The 25,098-nt window shown below is 38.7% G+C and overlaps 1 protein-coding gene across 1 annotated transcript in view; it reads left to right on the top strand.

Annotated features, from left to right (window-relative positions):
* The first annotated feature begins 12,139 nt into the window (after positions 1-12,139).
* Positions 12,140-25,098, top strand: part of LOC149182377 (DUF1995 domain protein, putative (DUF1995)) — a 383,913-nt gene continuing 370,954 nt past the window's right edge. Inside the window, exon 1 of the mRNA XM_089418500.1 lies at positions 12,140-12,467. Within this exon, the coding sequence (XP_089274626.1) occupies positions 12,196-12,467 (272 nt within the window). The 5' untranslated portion in view covers positions 12,140-12,195. The remainder of the gene's footprint in view (positions 12,468-25,098) is intronic.

Genomic DNA, 25,098 nt, shown 5'->3' with positions numbered 1-25,098 from the left:
GTTTGGAGTAATCAGCAAGTTATCCATACTTGTAGCTCTCTAGTTTGTGTTTAATGGAGAATGGTGAGTAAGTTTGGTGTGAAGCCTAAAGGGAAGAGCCTTGAGACTACCATTGTTGGGGCCATCCATGGAATGCTAGTGGAAGTGTGTGGGAACCCGGATTTGTCAGAGGAGAACAACAACGTCAAGACACCGGTTGTAATCTCTTCTTGATTTAACAAAGATGCAACTATCGATTGATTTCCTACATAAGATGTTATTTCACATGTTTATGGCTTAATGTTTCTTGACTTGTTAAGTAGGTTGAATACAATTTGTATATTATCACGATTGTTGTCTGTTGTTGTTTACTTGTTTCAGGCGCTCGCAAGAAGAAACGAAAGATAGCCAGATCAAGGAAGCAAGGTCGTCACCAAATGGATAACGTACTAAGAGGTAGGCCCTCTTAATTGGTTCTAACCTAAGGAAATATTCCATAGAATGTCTTGTTTGTGGCTAGACCCGCCCTTGGGATAGAGGAATTGTTTGTGTCTACACTTAGAATTTACTTACACCACAACCATATATATATATATATATATATATATACAAGTCAAGTAAATGCTATAAAATATATGATACAACAATACTAATGGTGCCCTGGTATGTAGTAGAAGACGATGGATGGTCAACTGCCTCAAGGGTCGAAGAATGAGGTGGACGAGGAGGTATTTGGTCTGCTTTATGAGGAGAGACATGAGGCAGTGGGTCATGAGGAGAATGATGAGGAGGTGGAGTACTAACAGAAGGATCACCACCTTGATCATCATCCGATGGGTGGTATGTCTGGGTGAATACTGTGTATCTACTGCATGGCCATACCAAGGAGGTGGAGCACTACGAGAAGGATCACCACCATGATCATCATCTGATGGGGTAGTACTGGGTGAAGACTCATGTGTATATGCATGGACATCCTTCCTCAATGCCAGTATAAACCTCGCAGGTCCAACGATATGATGCATAAGACTCATCATATCACGCAACAAGTCTGTCCAAAGCTCCAAGAGCCTAGGATGTGCTCTGATGTCTCGAGCCTTCACAGGGCAGGCTCCCACCTCAACCAAAAGTCTAAAGAGTCAATCACTTAACTCCATCTTGAATCTAATATTAGGCCTACATGGTCGCATGCCCACGGGCATTTGCATCCAAGGACATCCCTCACCCTTCGCATCCTCGACCATCTCTGCATCTACATCTAGTGGGGGGAGGAGGCATGTCTCCAATGAATGTGCCAATATCTACAAAATAGACAGTACACAACAATAATTAGACAAATTCATTAAAAAATTTAATAAAATAAGTTCAAGAATGTGCTAGAATAATTTTTATTATAATTAATTAAGGCAATAAAATTAAACTAGATTAATTTAAAGAAAAAACCAATATTACCTCTCTCATTTGTTGGCTCATCCTATGTGAAGAGGATGTTGGGACATTGTTGCCAATCCATCCTTGCGTAAGGACATGACACCATGGCAAACATGTGGTTAACCTCACTAGCTAGTAGCCCCAGTGCGTCGATAGAAATCCTAATCGGATACTCTGGCTAGCCCCTCTTAGGAATCATCTCACCCCACATGTGGACCCGTACCTTAGTGATCAACCTAGAAGGGTGATCGTCAAAAGTAGGCCTCGTCTCTGGAAACCTCTCAAAAAATAAACAAAACAACTCTGAAGCAAAAGGGAAGTTCAACCTCCCATGTATAATAACACGAAATCTATCTAAAGTTATACAAAACTGCTGCAAAAAAAATGGCAAACCATTTGATACATTGTGGCCTTTGCACCAAAGAATAAACATAAAACAAAAGAGGGCAACTAATGTGTTTCCTATCACTAGTAGAGTGTGCAATGGTACTAACTAACAATGAGAAGCACTAAACTCCTCTGCACCAAAAGAAGTGATCTGTAGTTGTCCACCAGACACCTGAAAATCCGTTGGGAAACCTATGTGATCCCAAACTTATCTCTAAGAGAAGACAAGTTGGCTATTTGTTGCAACACCATGGGGGACATCAGGGAACTAGGGAAAATCCTCCCCTCTCTTGGATAGGCCAGTAATAAAATAAATGTCCTCCTTAGTGGACTCATACCACATCTCAGGATTGACACGGAAATCCTGTCGGTGGACATCCCACTAATGGATCAACTGTGCCAACAACCTGGAGTGCCCCTTCAGGATGTTGCCTCCTCATAGTAATTAAGGAGGCCCACATTCCTAAAGAGGCCTTAGGTCACTGCGGTAATAGGGTGAGGGTACACACCCATCTCCCTCTCCCGCACCACCTAGCTTCGTACCATATTGTATTGGTTGACCCTCTGCTCTTGTCTCCGTTGACGTCTCTGCATGATTGACATATAAAATATACCAGCCTTTTATATATATATATATATATATATATATATATATATATATATATATATATATATATATATATATATATATCTATTTTAATTAAATGAAAAATGTTCTTATAAATATGGACATATAACTTTCAATTAAAACAATGTGCTAAAAAATAGGAATGCATCGAAAACGATGTGTACACCAACTTGACGCATCGCTTTCGTTTCACATACATACATAACATTATATATTTTTATTTTTCAATATGGTGCATCGATATAACATTTCGCACCGGTGCGTTAATTTTATGTCGAGGCTTCACATTGTAATGTTTAGGTTAACTAACACACTAAGCCATATTTTTTAAATATTATGTAGTATGTTTGGTTAAAATAAACGCACTAGGAAGTTACTTTTACTAGATGCACTTTCGTATTTTTTTTTTTTTTAAGTGGTGCGTCATGGAACTTCACGACCCGATGTGTTTCCATTTTACCAAACACACTGAATAATATTATAAAATGTAGTGTGTTAATGTAACACACCTATCTGTGGTGCACCCTATAATTTTATAGGGTGCATCGTGAATTGTGCAAGCCAAACCTCTCGAACACACACACACTATATATATACACATTATATATATATTTTATCTAATTTTCAATTCTACTCCACTAAAAAATTAAGTTAGTGAGAAACATAGACATTACCTAGACATTTGCTCATCAGGGAGGCATGGTTGCCACGTAAATGAAAAAAACAAATTTGACCACCGTTTGACAAAATTCGAAAGGCATGCAGTGAGCAACAGGCTAAAGGATGAAAAGCAAGGGGAGCACCAATGACAAGGCGCTTCATAGAGTTAAAAATAGTACTGCGCTTGAGAGCTCTACAATACTGCAAATGGTAAAAATGAATTTTACGGCTAGTAAGATTTTTTTTATTTAACCATGTTCTAGTCCGCTCGAACCCAACACACCAGTGTAGATTATTTACGAAGTGCACGATGATTTTTTAAATTAAAACCCTACCGCGGTGCACCATGTTATGTACGCACTGGGGCATTTCTAAACAGTAACATCATTAGTGCTTCCTGGGAGAATATCACTCAAATGGTGAAAATGAATTTTGAGTCTGACATTTTTTAAATTTAACCTTTGTCCAGTGTTATCGAGTAGTATACGCACCTGTGCACCATTTTCACCTAGCACGCCGTTATTTTTAAATTGAAAACCTTTCCACAGTGCACCATGTTGTATACGCACCGGGGCATTCGAAAAAGATCATAACATTGGGGCTTCTTTGGAGTATAGCACCAGAATGGTGAAAATGAATTTTACGACCAACATTTTTATAAATTTAACACTAGTGCAGTGTTATCGAGTGCTATATGCATCAGTGCTCTAGAGTTACTTAGCACACGATTATTTCTTAAAAAATAACCCTCGAATGGTGCACCATTGTCTGTTAAGCAATGGAACATACAGTTCTACTAATGGCCCCAGTGCTTATTATATGAGTAGTGCACTAATGTTTTCTAAATTAAAAACCTTGCCATGGTGCACCATGCCTTTACGCACCAAGTCTTTTTTTTTTTTTTTTTGTTCAATGGTCTTCAACATAAGCTCCATAATTTTTTTTAATGACAACTTCAAAAGTTACTCTGAAACATTCTTCAAGAAAAATCTCCAAATGTCACAAGGAGCCTGAAGTTATGTGTATAGAAGGAGGGGGGGGGGACCAAGTTTTTCACAGCCCTGAACTTCTATGCCTTCCACAATCTGATTTTCATTGGGCACACAAGTTTGTAATAGGGAAAAAACTTTGTTGAGGTCAGGTCGAAATCACAGAGGTCTGTTACAAACTTTCTTCATGAGAAAACTCAGATTTTGTGACAAAGGATCTGAGTTTCCCTAGTTACAGGGCTGAAGCTCCACAAAAAGGGGCCGAAAATATAATCCTGAAGTTACTTCACGGGTGAGACTTACACGAGCTGAAGTCTGATTTAATGGAGAGCCGAAAAACTAATCCAAGAGAGGATTGGACTGATATCTAATCCAAAAATAACAAAGTCTGATCCAAAAACAAAGTTTGATAAAAGCTGAAGTCTGCTACAAGGTGTTGGGTTTATGCTCTTGAGAAGGTTGAGATTACAAACCTTTAAAGGGAAAGACTTGATCCAAGAATCCCATGAAAAAACTGCAAAGATTATAACCAGAAAACCAATGAAAAACCCTTGTCTTGCTCACTCGGCCAGGTATTAACTACTCCTCAGATCCAAATTTTCTTCTATTCTTTTTTCTCCAAGTTCTGTATCAAATGGGTGGAAGTATGTGACATACTAATTTGAGTCCGTTTTGAACCAAATCATCCTTGTTGGGAGCTGAATTGTGACTTTTGTTGAAGGGGTCGACTTGTATATCTCATCAAATATTCCTTCTTGTATCTGTGTTTGTAAATGCCCCCGTTACCATTTACATGCAGTCTTTGCAATGACATGATGAGTCGTTAATGTCCTGAATTCTCCACTTTCTGTTAAGTCACTATGCAATGGGTCATGTAAAGTTTGTCTTTCATAGAGTATGCCACATGGTAGAATAGTGCTTGTGATGGTTTTCCCTTCAATCTGTCCAATGCCATTCTCCAAAATCGTTGTTCATGTATCAGCTTGGGTATATCATATTTCTTGGAAACTTCTTGTAGCCTTATCCTCATTACTAAGACCCTTTCTAAGTTCATTATGGCTATATTTAAAAACTTTTATTCAAGGCTATGCTACTGCTTTGCTATGTTAGTAAGATGTGAAACCACTTTCTTTGTCTTCTCTAATGTTGCATCCCTATCAATAAATTTTCCTTTTAGATCAATAATCTTTGACATTAACACTTCTTGTAAACTCTCTTTTGTTTCATGAGATCTCATGTTAGTCTCACTATGGCATTTGACTCATGTAGAATGATTGTTAGAAGATACCTCAAAAGATACATTTTTCTCTCTTACAAGCTCATTGTTAAGATTAACAAGATTCTGTAGTGCATGTATTTTGACCTCAACATCTAATTTAGCAGCCTCTTGCTCTAGCTTCTCCACTGCCAAATCCCCCAAAGTTTTATTCCCTATTATATATTGTATAGTTGTATATAAAGTATTAAGACCATTTACTTCCTCAATCACCTCTTCCAAACAATAGTCCTTCTCATAGTAACTTCTTTTGCTTGAGCCATCAATGACAACAATGACAACATCTCAACATTGAGCCCACCCATTTTGAGTGACGAACCTTCGCTTTGATACCACTTTGTAACCCACCTAGTTCTCTCAAAGCCTTTTTAGGGCATTGAGTGTACATACCCAACCTCCAAGGTTACTTTATAAAGATGGGATTATAAAAAATATTCTTACTTTAGTAACCTTAAACTTCTTTTGTAAGATTACCATCACCTTCTGCTCATTGAGAGCTTTCCAATGATATAAATTTCATCCAAATCCAAGCTTTGCATCCAAAGTTATGGCCTCCAAAAGATTCACCTTTCTTAATGCCATGTCAAGTTCTTAGGCTTTATAAAACCCTAAAAAAATACTAAGAGAGCTAGGGGGTTCTCTTTGGCCTCGAATCACATAGAATTGTAATACTCATGGAGCTTAGACACAACCTCTAGCAACTAGGTTGAAATGCATGCTCTTTTCCAAAGCATCATCCTAGCTTGATCTTTACCAATTAGATCTCTAATTACAATAAGTGACTCTAATAAATCCATCCTTCATCTTGCTTTGGGAACCTTTCCTTTGGGATCCACGCTTTTCCATCTTTATATAAATTTGTTGAGATTCCTCACATTCTAGTCAATCATGTGTTTAAGAAACCTAAATAGGGTAATAGACAAGTTGACAAATCAATCCTTATCACTTCCTCCTGGATCTTTGAGGGTCAGCGAAACCCCGTAGGAAGTAGTGCTACCTTAAAACTATGAGGATGAACTCTTCTGCAAACTTGGCACATTCTACCCCAATTGAACTTCTTAATCTTTATTGGGTAGTTGCTGAAGAAAATTTGATCATTATAGATGACTAGAAGTCAATCGTTATTATATTTTGATGCCAACTAAATGTTAGTGTGTGAATGACATTTTCTATAGATTGTATCAATATGGCTTTTTTTGGAACTTAGCATTAGGATTGAGGCACAACCAGTTCAACCATATTATATAATCTTAAAACCCTTTCCAACATTTTCTCTCAAGAACTCATGGATGCATTTCATCTGTGCTTCACCACATTTTTTGCTAATATAATCTATCCCGTTATTGTTAAAAAGAAAGTTGTCCATGACTTTTGAGAGTAACATGTGATCTAAGAAACTATGACCTACGAACATCCAAGTTGTCAAAATTGCCTAGGGATTGCACCATTCTTGGGCCACATCAACCCTTAATATGGTTATATTTTAAGTGTCTCCTCCTAACCACCATGAAGTTTCAAACTTAAATCACCATATAGAACAAGGTCCTTAGAAACCAATCACACTAGTAAGAAGTGACATTTTTTAGTTTTTGTTAATTATTAGAGATACAATACATTTCTAGAATCATGTGAAGATATTTTTAGAGAATTCTTGTGAATAATTTATCTCAAGTGTTGTTAGCACCTAAACATGTATATATATTACATGAAAAATACATAAATATGAAGGAAAATAAATGTTATTCAATAGGTTTTAAATATATCAAAAATACCTAAATGAATGAAGATAAATATTATCTTGTAAACTCGTAAGGTCACTAGTTCAAATCTCATTAGGAGCGGTTGAGGGTGGGAGCTACCTGTGGGGGATAAAAACTGTCCTATAGGGCATTAAGGGTCGACCGAGCCTTACATAATCCAGGTGATGACATCCCACAGGTGGGTAGATCATTCTTTCATCCAAAATTGGGGTTGGCCCAACCTAGTTAAAAAAATAAAAATAAAAATGTCCTCAAAGTTTTTATAGGTGAATTTAGATTCACTTTTCAATTAAACCTTAATTATAACTAATTTATTTTGATTTTTCTTTGATTATGAAAAAAATGAAGATAAATGTTATTTAAGAAAATATTTAAAATGAACAAAAATAAATTTTATCTAATAGTGTGAGGTTTTAACTTTGAATGGTTATGGGTATTTTTACTACACGATCATCTTGGTGGTCATTGACCAGATATGATATAGGTTTAACGGTTAAAAGAGTTGGTTTTGGTTGTCCTTGTATGAAGGAAACCCTAAGTATGTTTTGGAAGCGATGATAGATAAAATATATCCTTAGGGTTTCTTTGATGGGATCAAGCATGGGCCAAAAAAAATCAATAATGTTCGTGGTATACTATATATTTTCAGATAGTATTTTGTCTAATTCAAAGTGGTATGGGTACATGCACTAATAATTTGACTCAATTGATGGTGTTGAGATCTTTGTTGAAATTGGGAAGTGAAAAATGAATGGATCAATTAGAGGCTTATGGGGATTCTCTTCTTGTCATTAATTGCATGAAAAAGGGTTAGTAGATTCAAATTATTAATCATAGGATCTTAGTTGATCAATTAAATTTGATTTCAAGACTATTTCAAAGTATCTCATATGCTTACATCTATAGAGAATATAACACCAAAGGTTGATTGATTCTCTAAGCGAGGGAAATGGTTGGAAATTGGATTTATGGTATTAAAAGAAAGTTTGGGTGGTTTTCTCTCTATATCAATGTAATAAAAGTTTTGATGTACAAAGTGAGGAACTCAAGTGCTATTGATACTAATATTTTAGATTGAAGCAAAAAAGCTTTATCTTTTATTATGTTTTTATTTCTTCACACACACACAATAAGTTTTGCTTTTATTTTTTGTTTGCTAGCATGTCAATGACTTATGAGACTAGCATATGGTTTAAGGAACTACGACCTAGGGACACCTAAGTTGTCAAGATTAATTGGGATTGCACCCTACCTATGCCACACCAACTCTTAAGATGGCTGGATTTTAGGTGTTTTCTCCTAACTACCATGAATCCTCAAACTCAGATCACCATAGAAAACGAAGCCCTTCAAAACTAGTCACATTAGCATGAATTCACATTTTTTAGTTCTTGTTAATTATTATAGTTAAAATACATTTATAGAATTATATGAAGTTGTTTTTAGAGAGCTCTTATGAGTAGTTTATCTTGGTGTTGTCTACTTATTAGACCTTTCGATTTTTTTGGCTGGAATCCAGTGAAAAATATTGTGATCAAATCTTGATTTGTGTTGTTTAAATTGGTTTTTTTTTATTGTATATAAGGATTCAACATCCTGAAAAACCCCTGGGGTACTTGGATTGTGAAGAGGTCACCCCTCAAACTTGTGTTTCCAATGAATCCCTGCTAGATTTTGGACAAATTAGACCAAAAAATAAGCCGCAAAACCTTCCAAAAAGTCTAACAGATAACCTATGCTTTTTATCTCAGGGGTTGTTAGCACCTAAAAATTATAAATAAAATACATGAAAAACACATAAATAAGAAGGAAAATAAGTATTATTCAATGGTTCTGATTATATTGAAAATACGTACATTAATGAAGATAAATATTGTTGGTGATAAAAACTATTCTATGGGGCATCCAAGATTAATCAAGCCTTGCACAATCTTGGTGACAACATACCACATGTGGCGATATTGTTCTTCCATCCAACATTGGGGCTAGCTTGGCTTAGCTAAAAAAAATAAAAATTGTTCTCTAAGTTTTTATAGGTGAATTTAGAATCACTTTACAATCAAACCTTAATTTTTTTTATAACTAATTTACTTTTACTTTGAACGCACACATGGAGATTAATGTTGTTTAAGAAAATATTTAAAATGAACAATATTAGTTAATAACATGATTTTACTAGAACATGATTTTAATTTTGAATGGTTTTGGACATTTTTACTACATGATCTCCTTGGTGGTCATTGACCAATATAGATAGATATGATAGAAGGTTGCTGGTTAGAAGAGTTGGTTTTTGTTGCCCTTGCATGATGGCAAGGTGCATCATGGATATTTCGGGCATCTTCGCTCAACTAGGTGCATTACCGACCTTAACATCTAGCATTAATTGGATGTACTAAGAGAAGCTTGTAAAGGAACTTGGTGAGAGAAGGTAAACTGGGGTTTATGGTAGATGACCTTGTTCAATCCACAAGTATGATGTATGATGGATAAGATTAGCTTATAGAACTTGATTGAATTTTATAAACTTGGATGCTTGGACTACATGTGATCGCAAGCATGGGCATTCCGCACTTGGGGGTTGTGATGAATAGAAAAGGTGTCTTTGGGCACAAGCATTTGTGGGATGCACTCATTGGGCACATATGCACTAAGGACACATTCATTAGATGCACTCTTGTTTGGTGCACTTATGAGTGTGTGGCACTTTGGGTGCAACATCATTGGATGTTGGATGGTTGGTAGACAAGTCACGAAGGGGGCAGAGGCACCATTGAGCATAGTTGAATTTGGCAATGTGGACACTCGGGTCACCTTAGAGCGAAGGGGCTTGCAAATGCAAGACAAGTCTCCTATAATAAGATGGCACCTCAAAAGTGTTAAGACATTTGTAACGACCCATCTCTAAATAGATATATTATATGCTCTAAGGTTTATATTAAAAACAAACATAAATAAAGTTTATATTAAAAACAAACATAAATAAAATAAAAGTATACATGAATATCATAAAGTCAAAAGACAAACGAATATGATAAAGTACATATAAGTGTTATAAAGTTATAAAGGATACGTTATATGGTTATATGGAGGTGTGATAGTGTTATAATAACAATAACACATATACAAGGTTTAAACGTTATAAAACCTTAATGCTACATATGAGCACCATCATATTTAAATTAAATTGAACCCTAAGTATAAGGCAGAAACACCTGTAACGGGCGGATGACTCACGTTCCTGGGAAAGCTGTCACCGCGGGAGAAAGCGATGGAGTCGCTGGTGTACAGGGCGGCCACCGCTAAACCCAGGCTATAAAACCGCAGAGATTGGGCTGAGAACGGGGAGGAGAAAGCAGGAGAAAACTGGGAGAAGAAAGCAGGAGAAAACCAGGAGGAAGAAAATTGACCATTGGAAGAGCTTTAAGCATTCTGAGGTTCTGGGCATGGGGGACAGTGAGCTTCTGTTGATAAGCTTACTGGATTGAGCAGCCAAGCTCTACTCAGTCTGGCTGGGTGGAATTGGTCTCCCGGAAATTGGATCAGAGTAGCCGCAGCATCATCAACTACACCAGAGCAGGCAGCAGTTCAGGTAGGTATTCAAATCTTTTGCAGTTCCTGTATTTCAGTTTTTGGTTCTTACACATGTCGGTATTCAAAATCTTTTACGGTTCTGTATTTCAGTTTTTGGTTATTACAACATTAAAGATTAATCATTCATTTATCATTCACCAATAGTTAAAGGAGCCTTACAATTATGCTAAGTTTAGAGTTGCTATAGTAGGATTGCATTGGTTAAGTGAGAAAAAAATAAGATAGGACATACAAGAGGTAGCCCTACAATTGCTTTAGGGGTTGGATTATGCAAGTTCAGTAGGCAAAAGGCAATATTGCCTTAGATTCATTGTACATTTGTGACATGGTTGTAGGCAGAAGGTTGCAACAACCTTGTTGTATCTCTTTAACATTCTTCAAATAATAAAGTTAAGACCCCTTCCTTGGGTGCCACCTATACATGTGTTTTGGACTCTTCTTGTTGTTGTATGTTATTGTTCCTTGGTTTCATTGCGTTGGTCAAATATTAAAATATTTAGGAAGTGTTAAAGGATGGTTGGGATGTTACATAAAATATTCACAAAATGTTAAAGTATTGTTGGGATGTTTTAAAAATTGCGATTGGATGTGTGCTTATGTTTCAATAAAACTTATTTGCATCTGAAAAATTGTAACAAAAGACTTAAGTGAAGAGGCTCCCTTACTATCAAAGATAAACACTCTTACAAAACTTAAGATGCCAAAAAGTCAAACTTACAAATAAAAATTTCAAGTAAGTGTAAGTCCATAACAAATAACATTGTAGCACTGTAAAAATTAAATATGTAGAACAAAGAAACTTTGATTGAAAAATGAAAATGTAACTAAAACACTAATGAAATCTAGATAAATAAATGAAATTTTTAAAAATTATGTATAGTAAAGAAACTTTGATTGAATAACGAATATGTAATTAAAACTCTAATAAAATTTATAACTAATTTCACAAAAAATAAATAAATATATTTTTACTGTTTTATATCTTAGTTTTTATTTAAATTTAATAATAAAATTTCCCCAAATAAATTAGTCCCCTTTAAAAATTATTAAAATATTTATATTGCACAAATGTCTGAACGTAAATTTCCAATTTCTACAGGTTTCTAACAAACGAAATGGACAAAAACAAACCATTAAATATTAAAGAAGGAAAAAATCAAAACGAAAAAGAAAAGATACATTAATAATAAAAAATGTGAACATTTCGCCCCCTATATATAATTAAACAATAATTTGGAAAAAAAAATTGGAAAAATAAAGAAGATTTAAGTGTGAACAATTCAGCGTTCTCTAAATAATTTTTTTATTTGTTATTTGTTTGAAAAAAAAATTTGGGAAAAGAAAGAAGATTTAAGTGTGAACAATTCAGCGTTCCCTAAATATTTTTTTATTTTTTGTTGGCGTTAATTGGAAAAAAATGAAAAATTTAAATAGACGCATCGCCGAGACCAGCGCCACCCATTTCGAGGTGAAGCTTAAGCTCCACCCGCAATGGCAGTAACAATGGTTACGGTGGTTCAAAACCGTTGTTGTTGCTCCTCTTTGCCATCGCCCTCATCGCGCCCCTCCTCTGCTTCTCCAAGGTTCGCTTCGCCACAATCAATATTGTACTCGGGCCCTCAATTCAGAGGCTTAAGGACTGACAGCTTAGAGAAATGGCGGAGAGCTGCCAGATATACGAGGTTTGAGACAGTACAAGAAGAAGAGGGACCTCTGCCAAACAAACTCAGCGGTTCTGTTGACGATGATACGTCCGATGACAGGTTCAAACTTCGCAACTTCCCTCTATTTTTGGGAATTTTCTCAACTGTCCGAGTAGCCTTTACCTTGCACAGTTTCATAATTCGCTTTCAAACATGTGAATTAGCCGACAAGTCCGGGCCAAACCGACATAATTAGGAATAATTTAAACGAATTTACTTGACAGTTTAGACAGTTTTTTCATTACAATAGCCTTTTTCCAGTTGCATTTAGGAATAGTTAAGAATGACATTTTAAATTAAGCTAAATATTTTTGTTGTTTCACTGAGCTTGCATTTCACACAGACAGATGTCTAGACTTGATTAAGAGTAATTATATTTTTACAAAGCTTTAATTATTTTTTTACAAAGCTGGTTAGGATAAGGCTGTGTTGCACTGTTGCAGAAGATATAGTAATTAGTTTTACAGCTTCTACCACCGGAAGTGGAAAATCTACCCGGGCAGGTGCAAAAAATCTAGCTGGGAAGATACTTATGTTCTAATTTGTGAGTATTTAACAGAATTCGGCTACCCATTGCAGTCCAGAGTGGAAAATAAATAGGCAGGGACGAATGAAATACAGCTGGCATTGAATTTAACTAAAGAACGAGTCGTTATAATCATTTAAATTAGGGCCACTTCTTACAGGCCGATTAGTTAGGGTACATTTAACAGCAACTTCCGAGTAGAATTGTGTTTGTTCGAAATTTAGTGTCGTTTTGACTTACGATAAAATTTAGTTTCAATTTGGCTTTGGTCGAAATTTCTGTAAGTTATATTCCAAGATTACATAAGTCTGAAACATACGAACTAAGGCTCTGTTCCTAAAGTATTGAGATCAGCGTAGGTAAGCCTCCGACATATTACCGAAAAACAAAAATTACAATAACAATTACTTCAATATCTTATTAGCCAGAAACAATTTCACTTTATATTCCCATAACAATCACTTTAAACTTCAACAATAGTTCATTATTGACAGTAATTGTAAATAAAACATCATCAACAATATGCACAGGAAGAAGAGCCAAGACAATGAACACAGATATTTAGGCTAATGCCAGGGCAAAACCCTACAAGGGGAAACCCCAACCATTCTTCTTATTGATAAATATCAAATGTCCAACAGAGAGAGAAAATCCAATTTGTACAATGATGGCAAAGTCAAAGTCAAAACTTTGACTATCCAAAGAAAAATGACCAACCAGAAACAATGCCCAAAACAAGAAGCCTAATCTGATCCAAATCTGTCTCTGTCAAATCTGCAATTCTGAAGTCTGTAAACAGCAGTCAACTTTCCCTAACTAGTCCAGTCAACAGTGGCCAAACTGTGGTCAAACAACCTCCAAATAATTCGGTCAAACCAGTCAGGAACTCGGCCTCTCCAACAGGTCAAAGTCAGCCCAAAAAAGAGTTGAAAAGCCAGTCAAACTGAGTCAACATTCTGCGGTCAAAGTCAAAAGTCCAGCCTGCAGTCAATGCTGCTCAACAAGCCCATAATTCCTCGATTTGTGTGCCAAAGAATGTGGCCTGCCCAACAGAACCTTTCCAAGTCAAAACGTAGTTAAATCACCTCAGAAAGTCCTCGGTCAATGCTGGTCAAAGTGTTCTGCAGAAAAGTCAACACAGGAAAAACAGAACAACCAAGCAACCCTTTGCACGTGTGGAAAATAGAGCTGCCTCAGAAGGTGTACGAACCAATCAGAAGATGAGAGAGAATGTGTTGTGAATGAATGTGCCAAAATTGAGAAGTCTTGAGTTATATATATAGTGGTTGGCAAGGGGTGAAAAGTCATGTCCATTCATCACAGGGCTGACTTGAAGAGGGGCAGACCTGAGCCGACTTGATTTTGAGGGTGCAAAAATTCTAATTTTCCAGGTGAAGGGAGATGCCATCAAGGGGAATCCAAATGTGAAAAGAGCCATCAAAGGAGGGGCTTCTAGGATGGGGAATTAGCCCTAGTTGCACTCTTTAACACTCCCTCTCAACTAGGGATTAATTCCAACTGACCACGTCCATCCACGGCTATGCCATCATGTCCATCATGTACCATCTTTGCAACTTGTCTCGTCTCTGTTGAAGATTGATATTATAGATCAATAAGAAAGGATTGAAAGAGGGTGGGTCACAAGACCCTGCCACCCTCACCAAAATGACAGAGGCAAGTCCTCATGTCTAGGGGACAAGAACCCCTACCAGGCTTGATCCTTAGAGATCAAGTTGTTGAACATCATGCATCCTAGTCATAGGGAATACAGTAGTACTTAATGCGTCCATCAGTAGTACTAATTAACCCTAACCTCTTTTCCCAACTCATTGGCCAAATGAGAGGTACTTCCCAAGAGTCCCAAACTTCAAGGGTAGGATGTACGCTGGGGCATTCACAAGGGACAATTAACCACTCACCTTGTCTTCATATAGTGTACTCCATAAGGGAAGGTGAACCACTCACCCTATGCTCAAATAGTCACCTCCAGAGGGGAAGGTAAACCACTCACCCTGTGCTCATATAGCTCCAATAAGTAGCCTTGGCCCCCTGGATCTCCCAGAGCTCAATGTCCAACTCAAGTGGGAACCTCATGAGAGGGTCTTTCCACGACTCCAAGTCTCTCTGAAGATTAAGAAGTTGGCCCTTCCCAAAGGCTTTGTGAGGATGTCAGCGACCTGTTCATCTGTCCTAATGTGTTGGAGCCTTATTGCTCCCTGTTGTACCATATCCCGAATAAAGTGGTACCTGATATCAATATGCTTGGATCAGTCGTGGAACACAGGATTCTCTGAAAGGCGAATCCCACTTTGGTTATCGCAATAAATGACAGTGGTATCCAACACATGCTCAAATAGCTCACTGAAGAGCTTCCTCAACCAAATAGCTTCACAACAAGCCATACTAGCTGCAATATATTCAGCCTCCGCGGTGCTTAGTGCAACAGATTTTTGTTTTCGGCTCATCCATGAAATTGTAGCAAATCCCAAAGAAAAACAACATCCATATGTGCTTTTTCTATCCACCACATTGCCAGCCTAGTCAACATCAGAATATCCATGTAGCCTCAAATTCCTGGCAGTATATCTCAGTCCATAGTTGATAGTGCCACGAAGATATCTTAGAAGATTCTTTGCAGCAACCCAATGTACATGATGAGGCTCAACCATAAATTGACTCAAAGTATTTACAACAAAGCATATGTTTGGTTGGGTGTTCACCAAGAACATCAAGCCCCCCACAAGTTGTCTATATTCAAAAGGATTTGCCAATTTTGGACCAACAATACTTCCACATAGCTTCTTGAAATTTAGTTCCATCGAAGTAGACACAAACTTGCATTCCACCATACCACATCTTTCTAACAACTTCACAATGTATTTCCCTTGAGAAAGGAAAATCTCTATTGGCTTTTGCTAGACCTCCAAGCCTAGGAAGTAATGCATTAGTCCTAGGTCCTTCATCTCAAATTCGGAAGTCAACTCCCTCTTGCATTGATAAATGAGAGGGTCTGCACCAGTCAGAAATAGATCATTGACATACAAGACCAAAATAAGTGGCATGTATTTTTCAACCTTGAAGTATAAGTTTGGATCAACATAGCTCCTTGTAAACCCCAACTTCATAAGATAGCTATCAATCCTCTCATACCAAGCCCTAGGGGCTTGCTTTAATCCATAGAGGGCTTTTTTCAACCCGCATACATGTGCTTCTATCTTGCACTTCAAATCCTTGATTGGCAGCTAGAATAATTATGGATTAGATAGTGGTGTATCGAGCAATTGGTGCAAATATTTCATCACCGTCAACTCCTTCCTTTTGAGAGAAACCACGAGCAACGAACCTTGCCTTATATTTTTCAGCACTTCCATCAGCTCCATGTTTAATCTTGTAGATCCATTTTGAAGTGACTATGGAATTGTCCTTGGGTCTAGGCACCACTTATCAGACATCATTCTTCATAATTGACTCATACTCCTCAGCGATCGCATCTTTCCATACCTGGTGCTTTATAGCTTCTTCGAAAGTACAAGGTTCGATTTGAATGATAATACTCATGGAAACCAATTATCCTTGATAATTGTTAGGCTTCTTACTTTCTCGAAATGTTCCTCTAGGGGTAGAATATTTTGCTGCCTCTTGAAGAGTCTCCCAGAGCCATAGTGGTCTTTTCTTTGAGGTAGAGGGATCATAAGGAGGTGGATCAAGAGGATCCATTGGGCCATCAACATCGGGCATGTTACCGCTCAAACTAGTAGGGGACCTAAGGGGAACCCCTAAAGGGCAAATGCTAGGCTAAGGGCAACAAATGGAGTTTTAGCGCACTGTCACCTCAACTAAGGCTCCCTTCTATTTACGGACTTTCACCGATGGGAGGAGACCCGATATGTATGGAGTCACTAATGAATGATAAGTCAATGGATATGAGTGACCCAGACCCTTTCCGAGAAGGTTTTGAAGGATGGAGCTTGCTTGCTTTCTAAGCAAGGTACTATGCGCTTCTAGGAAAGGAAGGGGATTTTGGGGGTTAGGTGTATGAGAGTAGGCTTTGAAAGGAGTTTCCCACACCCTAAATCCTTGTTAAAGTTGGTATCCCAGATGGTTCTTGAAGAATGGTCCTTTGAAGGAGTGGGACCACACGGGGCCAAGTGGACCTGGTCTGGGGTATGAGGAAAGTATGAAATAATCAATGATTTTCTTACCCTAGACAAGGTGGGAAGGATCAAAGAAAGTATTTCAGCCAATGGTGTTGCTTTGACCCTGGGAAGTGCTAGTCTTGGGGATGGCAGGGCAAGTCTTGGTCCCAGAGCTAGGGCTTGGATTTTCTCGCAGCTCCATTGTCGGAATGTCTTCAAATTTGGAGGAGGGCTAGAGGAAAGTCCAACGTAGGAGACCCTAGGAGATCGAACTTTTTCTGTGGCTAACTTGTCGGGAAATTGATGCCCTAGGGACTCCAATGTGGCTAGACTTTGGAGAAGGTGAAAGAATAAGTGTTTTGGTGACTACTCTTCGTAGATCAATGCCTTAATCCTTGGGAGAATGGAATCTATGTTGATTATGTGTAAGATTTCTTGGTTCCTAGTCAAGGAGGCCTCAAAATTACTTCACAGACCCCTCTAGGTCAAGTGAAAGCAATCTTGCAGCTTTTATACTTCAAGTGTACAAGAGGAATGGCTTATCAAAGTCAGATTTACCCCTAGGAGATTTCGCTCATGCTACATGGGCCACTACATGGAGAGAACGTTACAATAGAGACAATCCCACAATACTAAGCAGTGATTTGCATGCAACAATTAGCCTTTAAAACAACGAAAATCCCATCCAACATATGTGACAAAAGTAACAAGAATAACATAAAAATATTCATACTTACATGCAGTAGAGTATATCCATCCATTCACAAATGACAATGGAGAAGCTCCAAGAGAAGATAAACCAATAACCATACATCAAAATTCATCCATAAATGCACCAATTCATCCTCTAGAAAAAAGTGCGAAATTATTTAAAGAAGAGAGAGATCCAATCCAAAGTGATGATGACAAAAGATCTCACCTCACTTGTATTTATACACATTTAAGGAGTTCAAATTAGCCTCCTTGGCCTACATAACCCCCCAAAATAAAATAATGTGTTAATAATACAACCTTTTGGTGATAAGCTCACCAAACTAACTCACAAATGAAAAGGTAAACCTCTCAAGAGGTCAAATAATAATCTATGCATGCTGTAGGGCCCTCTAAGAGACCTAATGAGGCCCATGGGTGCCACAATGAAGAATAGGACCCTCAAAAACAGTGGACAAGGGGTTGGCCCCTTATAATAACTTGTGGTGCTCCAATGACGGTGGGAGCACACAAGTGTCCTCATGGGTCTCCAAACAAATCAAAGATGCCTGTAGGTTTCCCTCAAGGGCTAGGATGACAATGTAGGAGATACCACATCATCGCAGAAGTCTTGGATCATCTGCCAAGTGTATGGTGTAGATATGGGGCCAACTGGGCATGATGGATCAAGTGCATCCTCCTCATCCAATGAGTGAACCACGAGCAATCTCTGAATGATTGTGGGGATCCATGAAGTGCAATATGCTGGTCTTGAGGCCCATGACTCTTAATGCTCACCCTATATGTGCCAATGTAGCCCTTTGGAGGATTAGGAAACCGTATAGGGAGACCAAACCCTAAATGGAAACCATCTACAATCATGCATAAGATCCAATGCTCCCCTAAACTTCCAGTACAAGAAGTCGTTACAGAAATCGAGTAAATGAGCTTACCTAATCATGGACCATAGTGGGGACTTCATAATGGCATGCCCTTCCGTAATGGGCTTTAGGATGTGCCAGTGCCTCCTAAACTCCCAATGGGGTTAACCAAGTACCCTACTAGGTGGTTTTTTGCTTCTAAGGGGGATAATATAGTCAAGGTACATCAGCTAAAAGGTGGTGGCATGTGGCAGATAGGTGAATGAATTAGGGAACAAGAAGGGGTAACCCTGGGTCACATGCTGGTGTACAAGGGTAGCTAACAAGAGGGAAACCCACACTTGGGTTTATAATTTGTAGGAGGGAGGAATCGTGGTACATGAGGTGGCCCGGCCTCGATTTTTCCACCCTTCCTTATATGCCTTTTACCCTTTTATGATTTTCTTTGATTAACTACTCAGGGCTCAAGGGGGTACAACATGATGTATAAGATATATCAGTGAATTTCCCCCCTTTAAGGTGGGGTGGTTCATCGCCCACCTGGGGTTGGGACAATCATGGGTTCCTATATGATGAAGAAGGCTCATAGAACCTATTGGAACCAGGGTGATGGCCATGATGATGGGGTAGAGCTCATGTATTGGCTTTTGCCCACGTGCTAAATGTTTTTGTCCCGACCATCTTTTGCATTTTGTGGTACTTTTCATGTTGAATGTGGCCATATATGCTTTTAACTTTCTTTTTGGCTATATCAACCTCCGAGTTCATTCCAAGCCATGAGCCAAGGTGTGGGTAAGGGGAAGGGGCGAGTTGACCCTATGTGGACCCGATGGAGGAATGTGGACCCAGGTGGGAGAAATGATGGATGGGGTAATAATGAGTAGAAAGAGGGTAATGGTAATATAAGCGGATAAGGGAGAGGGACCACACAACCAAAATCAGGGTTTCCCGTGAAATACTGTCCTTGAAATCAAATGGTTAGTAAAAGAGATCCCACGGGACTAGAATCCAAGGTTAATTCCTAAAAGGGGTCTAGGGGATAGAAGCACAGAACTAGCCCATTCTTTTCGCTGAATTCCCCCCATTAATCCATGCCCAAAAGTGTTCATGATAAGCAAACTACAAAACTCAATTTCAAAATGACAAGGCATACCTTTAGATTCGGGAGGCCCACCTTCAAACATACGATCATGGCAGATGGGCGAGGGACCACATGGCTGGCTTAGGTGGCGGAGAAATGGCACAATGAGCTAGCTGATGGCTACAAGGGGTGGCTGAGGACCATCTTGGAGAAATTTTTTCTCGTAAGGATATTACCCACAAAATGGTGGGTAGCAAGGCATAAGCTCATCCATTGGAGGTTCTTCTTGTTTTTTAGTAGCATCATCATCCTTCCTTGAGATGGGGAGATCTCTGGCTTTTCCGAGGGCAGTGTCTTCATCAAAAGTAACATCTCTACTTACTTCTACCTCTCTTTGACCAGGTACATAAATTCTATATGCCTTTGAATTTTCACTGTATCCAACGAATACACCTTTCTTCCCAGAAGCTTCCAACTTGTTCCTTTTCTCTTTAGGCACATGAAAATACATAGGACAACCAAAGATTCTAAAATGAGAAACATCAGGTTTCTTACCAGTGAAGACTTCTTCGGGTGTCTTGAAATCTAAGGCTTGATGAGGGCTCCTATTTTGAACATATACAACAGTGTTAGTAGCTTCTCCCCACAAAAATTTTGGTAGACCTTGATCATAGATCATGGCACAGGTGGCTTCCATAATAGTTCGATTCTTTCTTTCAACAACTCCATTTTGCTCTGGAGTATACGGAATGGTTGTCTCCCTCTTAATGCTTGCCTCTCTGCAAAAGTCATTGAATTCATTAGATTCATATTCAGTTCCATTATCAGTCCTCAACTTCTTGATCTTCTTTCCTATTTGATTCTCCACCAATGCTTTGAAAGAACACAACCATTTGAACACTTCATCCTTCCTCTTCAAGAAATAAATCCATGTTTTGCGGGAGAAGTCATCCACAAATATTGCATAATATGAGTATCCTCCTAATGAAATTACGGGCAAGGCACCGGACATGTCAGAATGGATTAATGAAGAATATCAATTGTCTTGCTTTCACTAGAAAGGAATGGTCCCTTTGTATATTTCCCAGCTACACAACCTTGACAGACTCCTTCATGGTTCATATGAAACTCGGGCATTCTTGTGACCATCTTAATGTAAGTGGGAAAATCTCCGGTGCCATAGCTTACATTAAATAGAGGTATCACTTGCCAATGCTCCTAAGGGACTTTCACCAACTTGATAAAGTCCATCAACCCTATACCCAAGAGTAAAAGCATCTTTGAAGTTCCTATGCCATACACGTACCTTTCCATCAATGAAAGCTACCTTGAAAACTTTGTGTTCCATTGCATAAATAAACACCAAATTCTTCTTCAAATTGAGCACGTACAAGACTTCTTGAAGGTGTATGGTTTGACCATAGTTCAAGTCAAGAGTAACAATTCCTATCCCTTTCACGAGGTAGGTGGCATTATCTCCAAGAATAATTTTTATATTAGTTCTCCTCTCAACTAAATTTGAGAGGGCCTCCTTATATCCAGTGAAATGCCTTGAGGCTCCACTATCAATTAACCAATGATCCAAGGTATCCGGAGGAGAGGCAGTAGATAGAGCAGAAATAAGATAAAACTCATCTTGTTTTTCTACAACATTATTTTCATCATACCTGGCATTTCTTGTCCTCTTGGGAGGTCGATTATTTCCTTCTTGGGCAGCAAGAGCATTCCTTTTTCCTTTGTTGTTAGACCTGTTGTTTCTTTGATTGTTATGATCCCTTGGAGGATTCTTCTTGTGAGGACACTCTCTAGCATAGTGGCCAAACTTGTTGCAATTGTAGCATCTTCCTTTGCCTTTTCCTTTGAATCCCTTCTTAGATCCTTGACCCTGTCTCCTTGAATTAGATGGACCAACATCATTCCTCCTTTTAGCATGTGCAGAGAAAGCAGTAGGTTCATTTCCATTGTAGGACTTATCTCTCTCCATCATCCTTATTTCCTCTTGAGTGCATCTAGCCAATAGCTCATCAAAACCAGGTATCCTGTCATTATTGAGAATGGTGGTGACAAATGTTTCCCATGGCCTTGTAAGACCTCCAAGTGCAATAAGAGTGAGTTCCCTGTCAGCAGTAACTTCTCCAATAGACAACAAATCATTCTTGACTTGAGTTATTCTCATGAAGTAAGATTGGATAGACTCCCCTTTATCCATCTTGATATCCTTTAACTTGTTCTTGAGAAAGAGGATTTGATTTGCATTGTTGACTTTGAACATCCCAATCAACTTATCATACATTTCCTTAGAAGTTCCCAAATCAGAAATATAGGCAACTAAATGCTTTTGAATGGAGTCAATTAAGATTTTCTTAGCTTTGACCTCACCTTTTCTATACTTCGTTCTAACAACAACAGGTGCATTTGAAGGAGGCTCCACCACTTTCCCTTGCACATAATCCAATACTTCATGTTCCTCCAAGGTCAGATCAAGTGTCATCTTCCAAGCATGATAGTCTGATTTGTCATTGAGCTTATCCTCTGTCTTGAAGTAAGAGGTAGAAGCCATGGAGACTTGTCCCAATAGACCTTGTCCAACAATAGCAAGAATTCCAAAAGTGATTGCTTACTTGTTCCTTGGGCTTGTCTTCACCTTGGCTCTGATACCATGTTAAGTTTTATGGTATGTTCTATGCTTGCAACAATTACTTCAATATCTTATTAGCCCATAAACAATTTCACTTTAGATTCCAATAGCAATCACATTAAACTTCAACAATAGTTCATTATTGATAGTAATTGTAGATAGAACATCATCAACAATCTGCTCAGGAAGACCAAGGCAATGAACACAAATATTTAGTCTAATGCCAGGACAAAACCCCACAAGGGGGAAAACTGTTAATTTTAGATAACAATGGTATGTTCTATGCTTAAGACAATTTACTTCAATGTTCCTTTAGCAGCCTAATGACAAATTCCAATTATATCCAGTAGCAATCACATTAACTTATAAACATTGGCAATAAATGCAGATAGAACATAAAATCATATGCATAAGAAAAGTCAAGACAAGAGGACACAAGATGTGGTGGATGCCAGGGACAAACCCCAATGTGGGGAAACCCTTTGATCAAATCTTCTTATTATTCTTCAATAGTTCAACAGAGAGAGAGAGTACAAATATAAGCCCAAAACAGATCTGCCAAATCAGTAGTCAAATCGGCCCTAACCAGAAAGTCAATGGTGGTAAAAGCTGCCCCAAAAACATCCTCCAAACAATAGTCCAATTTGGCCTTCAAATTAGCTCAAATTCTTCGGTCAAACCTAGTCAAAGGAGAGAGAAAGTCTGTTGTAATTTTTTGTGGTCAAAACAAAAGTCAACCTGAAGTTAACGTTGGTCAAATTGTCCCCAAACACCTTGATTTCTGTGCCAATAAATGCGGCCTCCTAAAATCAAACTTCTGGCACAAATATCAAAGTCAACACTGGTCAAATCATCCAAAGTCAATGCTGGTCAACACCCTGAAATTTGTGACCTGTTTCACCTAGAAAAACTCGGCCTCCTGCCACACGTGTGAAGTAGAGAGAGAGAGGCAGCTGCCACATGTGCGAAGAAGAAGAGATGCCTCCAATGTTGTACGACCCAATCAAGAGAGAGAAGAAGATGTGATGAGATGATGTCCAAATGAGGAAAAGGTCTCTCTTATTTATACACTTCATTGAGGGTGAAGAGACACATCTATTGGGCTTCATGAGCCTACATTTGACTGGAGCTGACCTTGACAATTTATCCATAAGAGAAATAAATTCATAATTCCATTTCTGCTTGTCAGAATGAGATGATCTTTATACCAAAATTGTGTCTCTCCGAAAGAGGAATCCAATGCAATAATCATATCCATCACATGAGCTGTCCTAAGGTGGAATTTGGCCCTAGTTGCCAATTTTAACACTCCCTCTCAACTAGGGAGAATTCCACCTGCCAATCCATCATCATGCCATCTTGTACCATCATGCCATCACTACTCTGCTCTGCTGAACCATGAAGTAATAATGAAGAAGAAGTGATCGAGAGTGTATCATACCACTCTCCACTGACTAAAGTCAGTCCTTGATCCCAGATCAAGTTGTTGAACACCATGCATCCTAATCATAGGGAGTACGATAGTACACGATGCTTCCATTGGTAGTGCTATGGTCACTAACTAGTTTTTTCCAACTCATTGGCTAGATGAGAGGTACTTCCCATGAGTCCCAGACTCTATGGGTAGGATGTGTGTCGGGGCATCATCTAGAGAAGGTGAACCACTCATCCTTCTCATATGCCATAGGAGAAGGTGAACCACTCATCCTATGCAATGTTAATATAAGGGAAGGTGAACCACTCACCCTATAGTTGCTCATAGCCAGCTCCAAGAAGTACCCACGGCCACAAGAGCTCCCAGAGCTCTGTGTTCAATTCATACAGGACCCTCATAAGAGGGTCATTCCATGACTCCAAGTCTCTCTCAGAAGGTTAAGAATTTGACCTTCCCAAGAGGCTTCGTGAGAATATTTGCAACCTGCTCATCTGTCTTGATGTGTTGGAGCCTAACTGCTCCCCGTTGTACCATATCTCGGATAAAGTGGTACCTGATATCAATGTGCTTGGAGCGGTCATGGAACATGGGATTCTCTGATAGACGAATCCCACTCTGGTTGTCGCAGAAGATCACGGTGGTATCTAGCACGTGCTCAAATAGCTCATTGAAGAGCTTCCTCAACCAAACTGCTTCACAACAGGCCATACTCACAACAATGTATTTGGCCTCAACGGTGCTTAGTGCAACTGATTTCTGCTTCCTACTCATCCAAGATATAGAAGCAGACCCCAAAGAGAAGCAACACCCAGACGTGCTCTTATGATCCACCACACTGCCAGCCCAGTCAACATCTGAATATCCATGTAGCCTCAAATCCCCGACAGTGTATCTCAGTCCATAGTGGATAGTGCCCCAGAGATATCTCAAGAGATTCTTGGCAGCAATCCAATGAATGTGATGAGGCTCGACCATATATTGACTCAACGTGTTCACAACGAAGCATATGTTAGGACGAGAGTTGACCAAGAACATCAATGCTCCCACAAGTTGATGATACTTGGTAGGGTTCGCCAATTTGGGCCCAACAACACTTCCACATAACTTCTTAAAGTTGAGTTCCATCGGAGTAGTCATAGACTTGCAGTCCACCATTCAACATCTCTCAAATAGCTTCACAATATATTTTCTTTGAGAAAGGAAAATCTCACTTGGCTTTTGCCAGACCTCCAACCCTAGGAAATAATGCATCAATCCTAGGTCCTTCATCTCAAACTTAGAAGCCAACTCCCTCTTGCATTGAT

Source organism: Pinus tabuliformis, chromosome 3_2 (genome assembly GCF_031772625.1).
Source record: "Pinus tabuliformis cultivar Carrire ecotype Pingquan chromosome 3_2, CPIR1, whole genome shotgun sequence".
Classification (NCBI taxonomy): Eukaryota; Viridiplantae; Streptophyta; class Pinopsida; order Pinales; family Pinaceae; genus Pinus; species Pinus tabuliformis.
The sequence above is the reverse complement of the archived record's forward strand: the minus strand, read 5'-3'. Positions and strand labels throughout refer to the sequence as shown.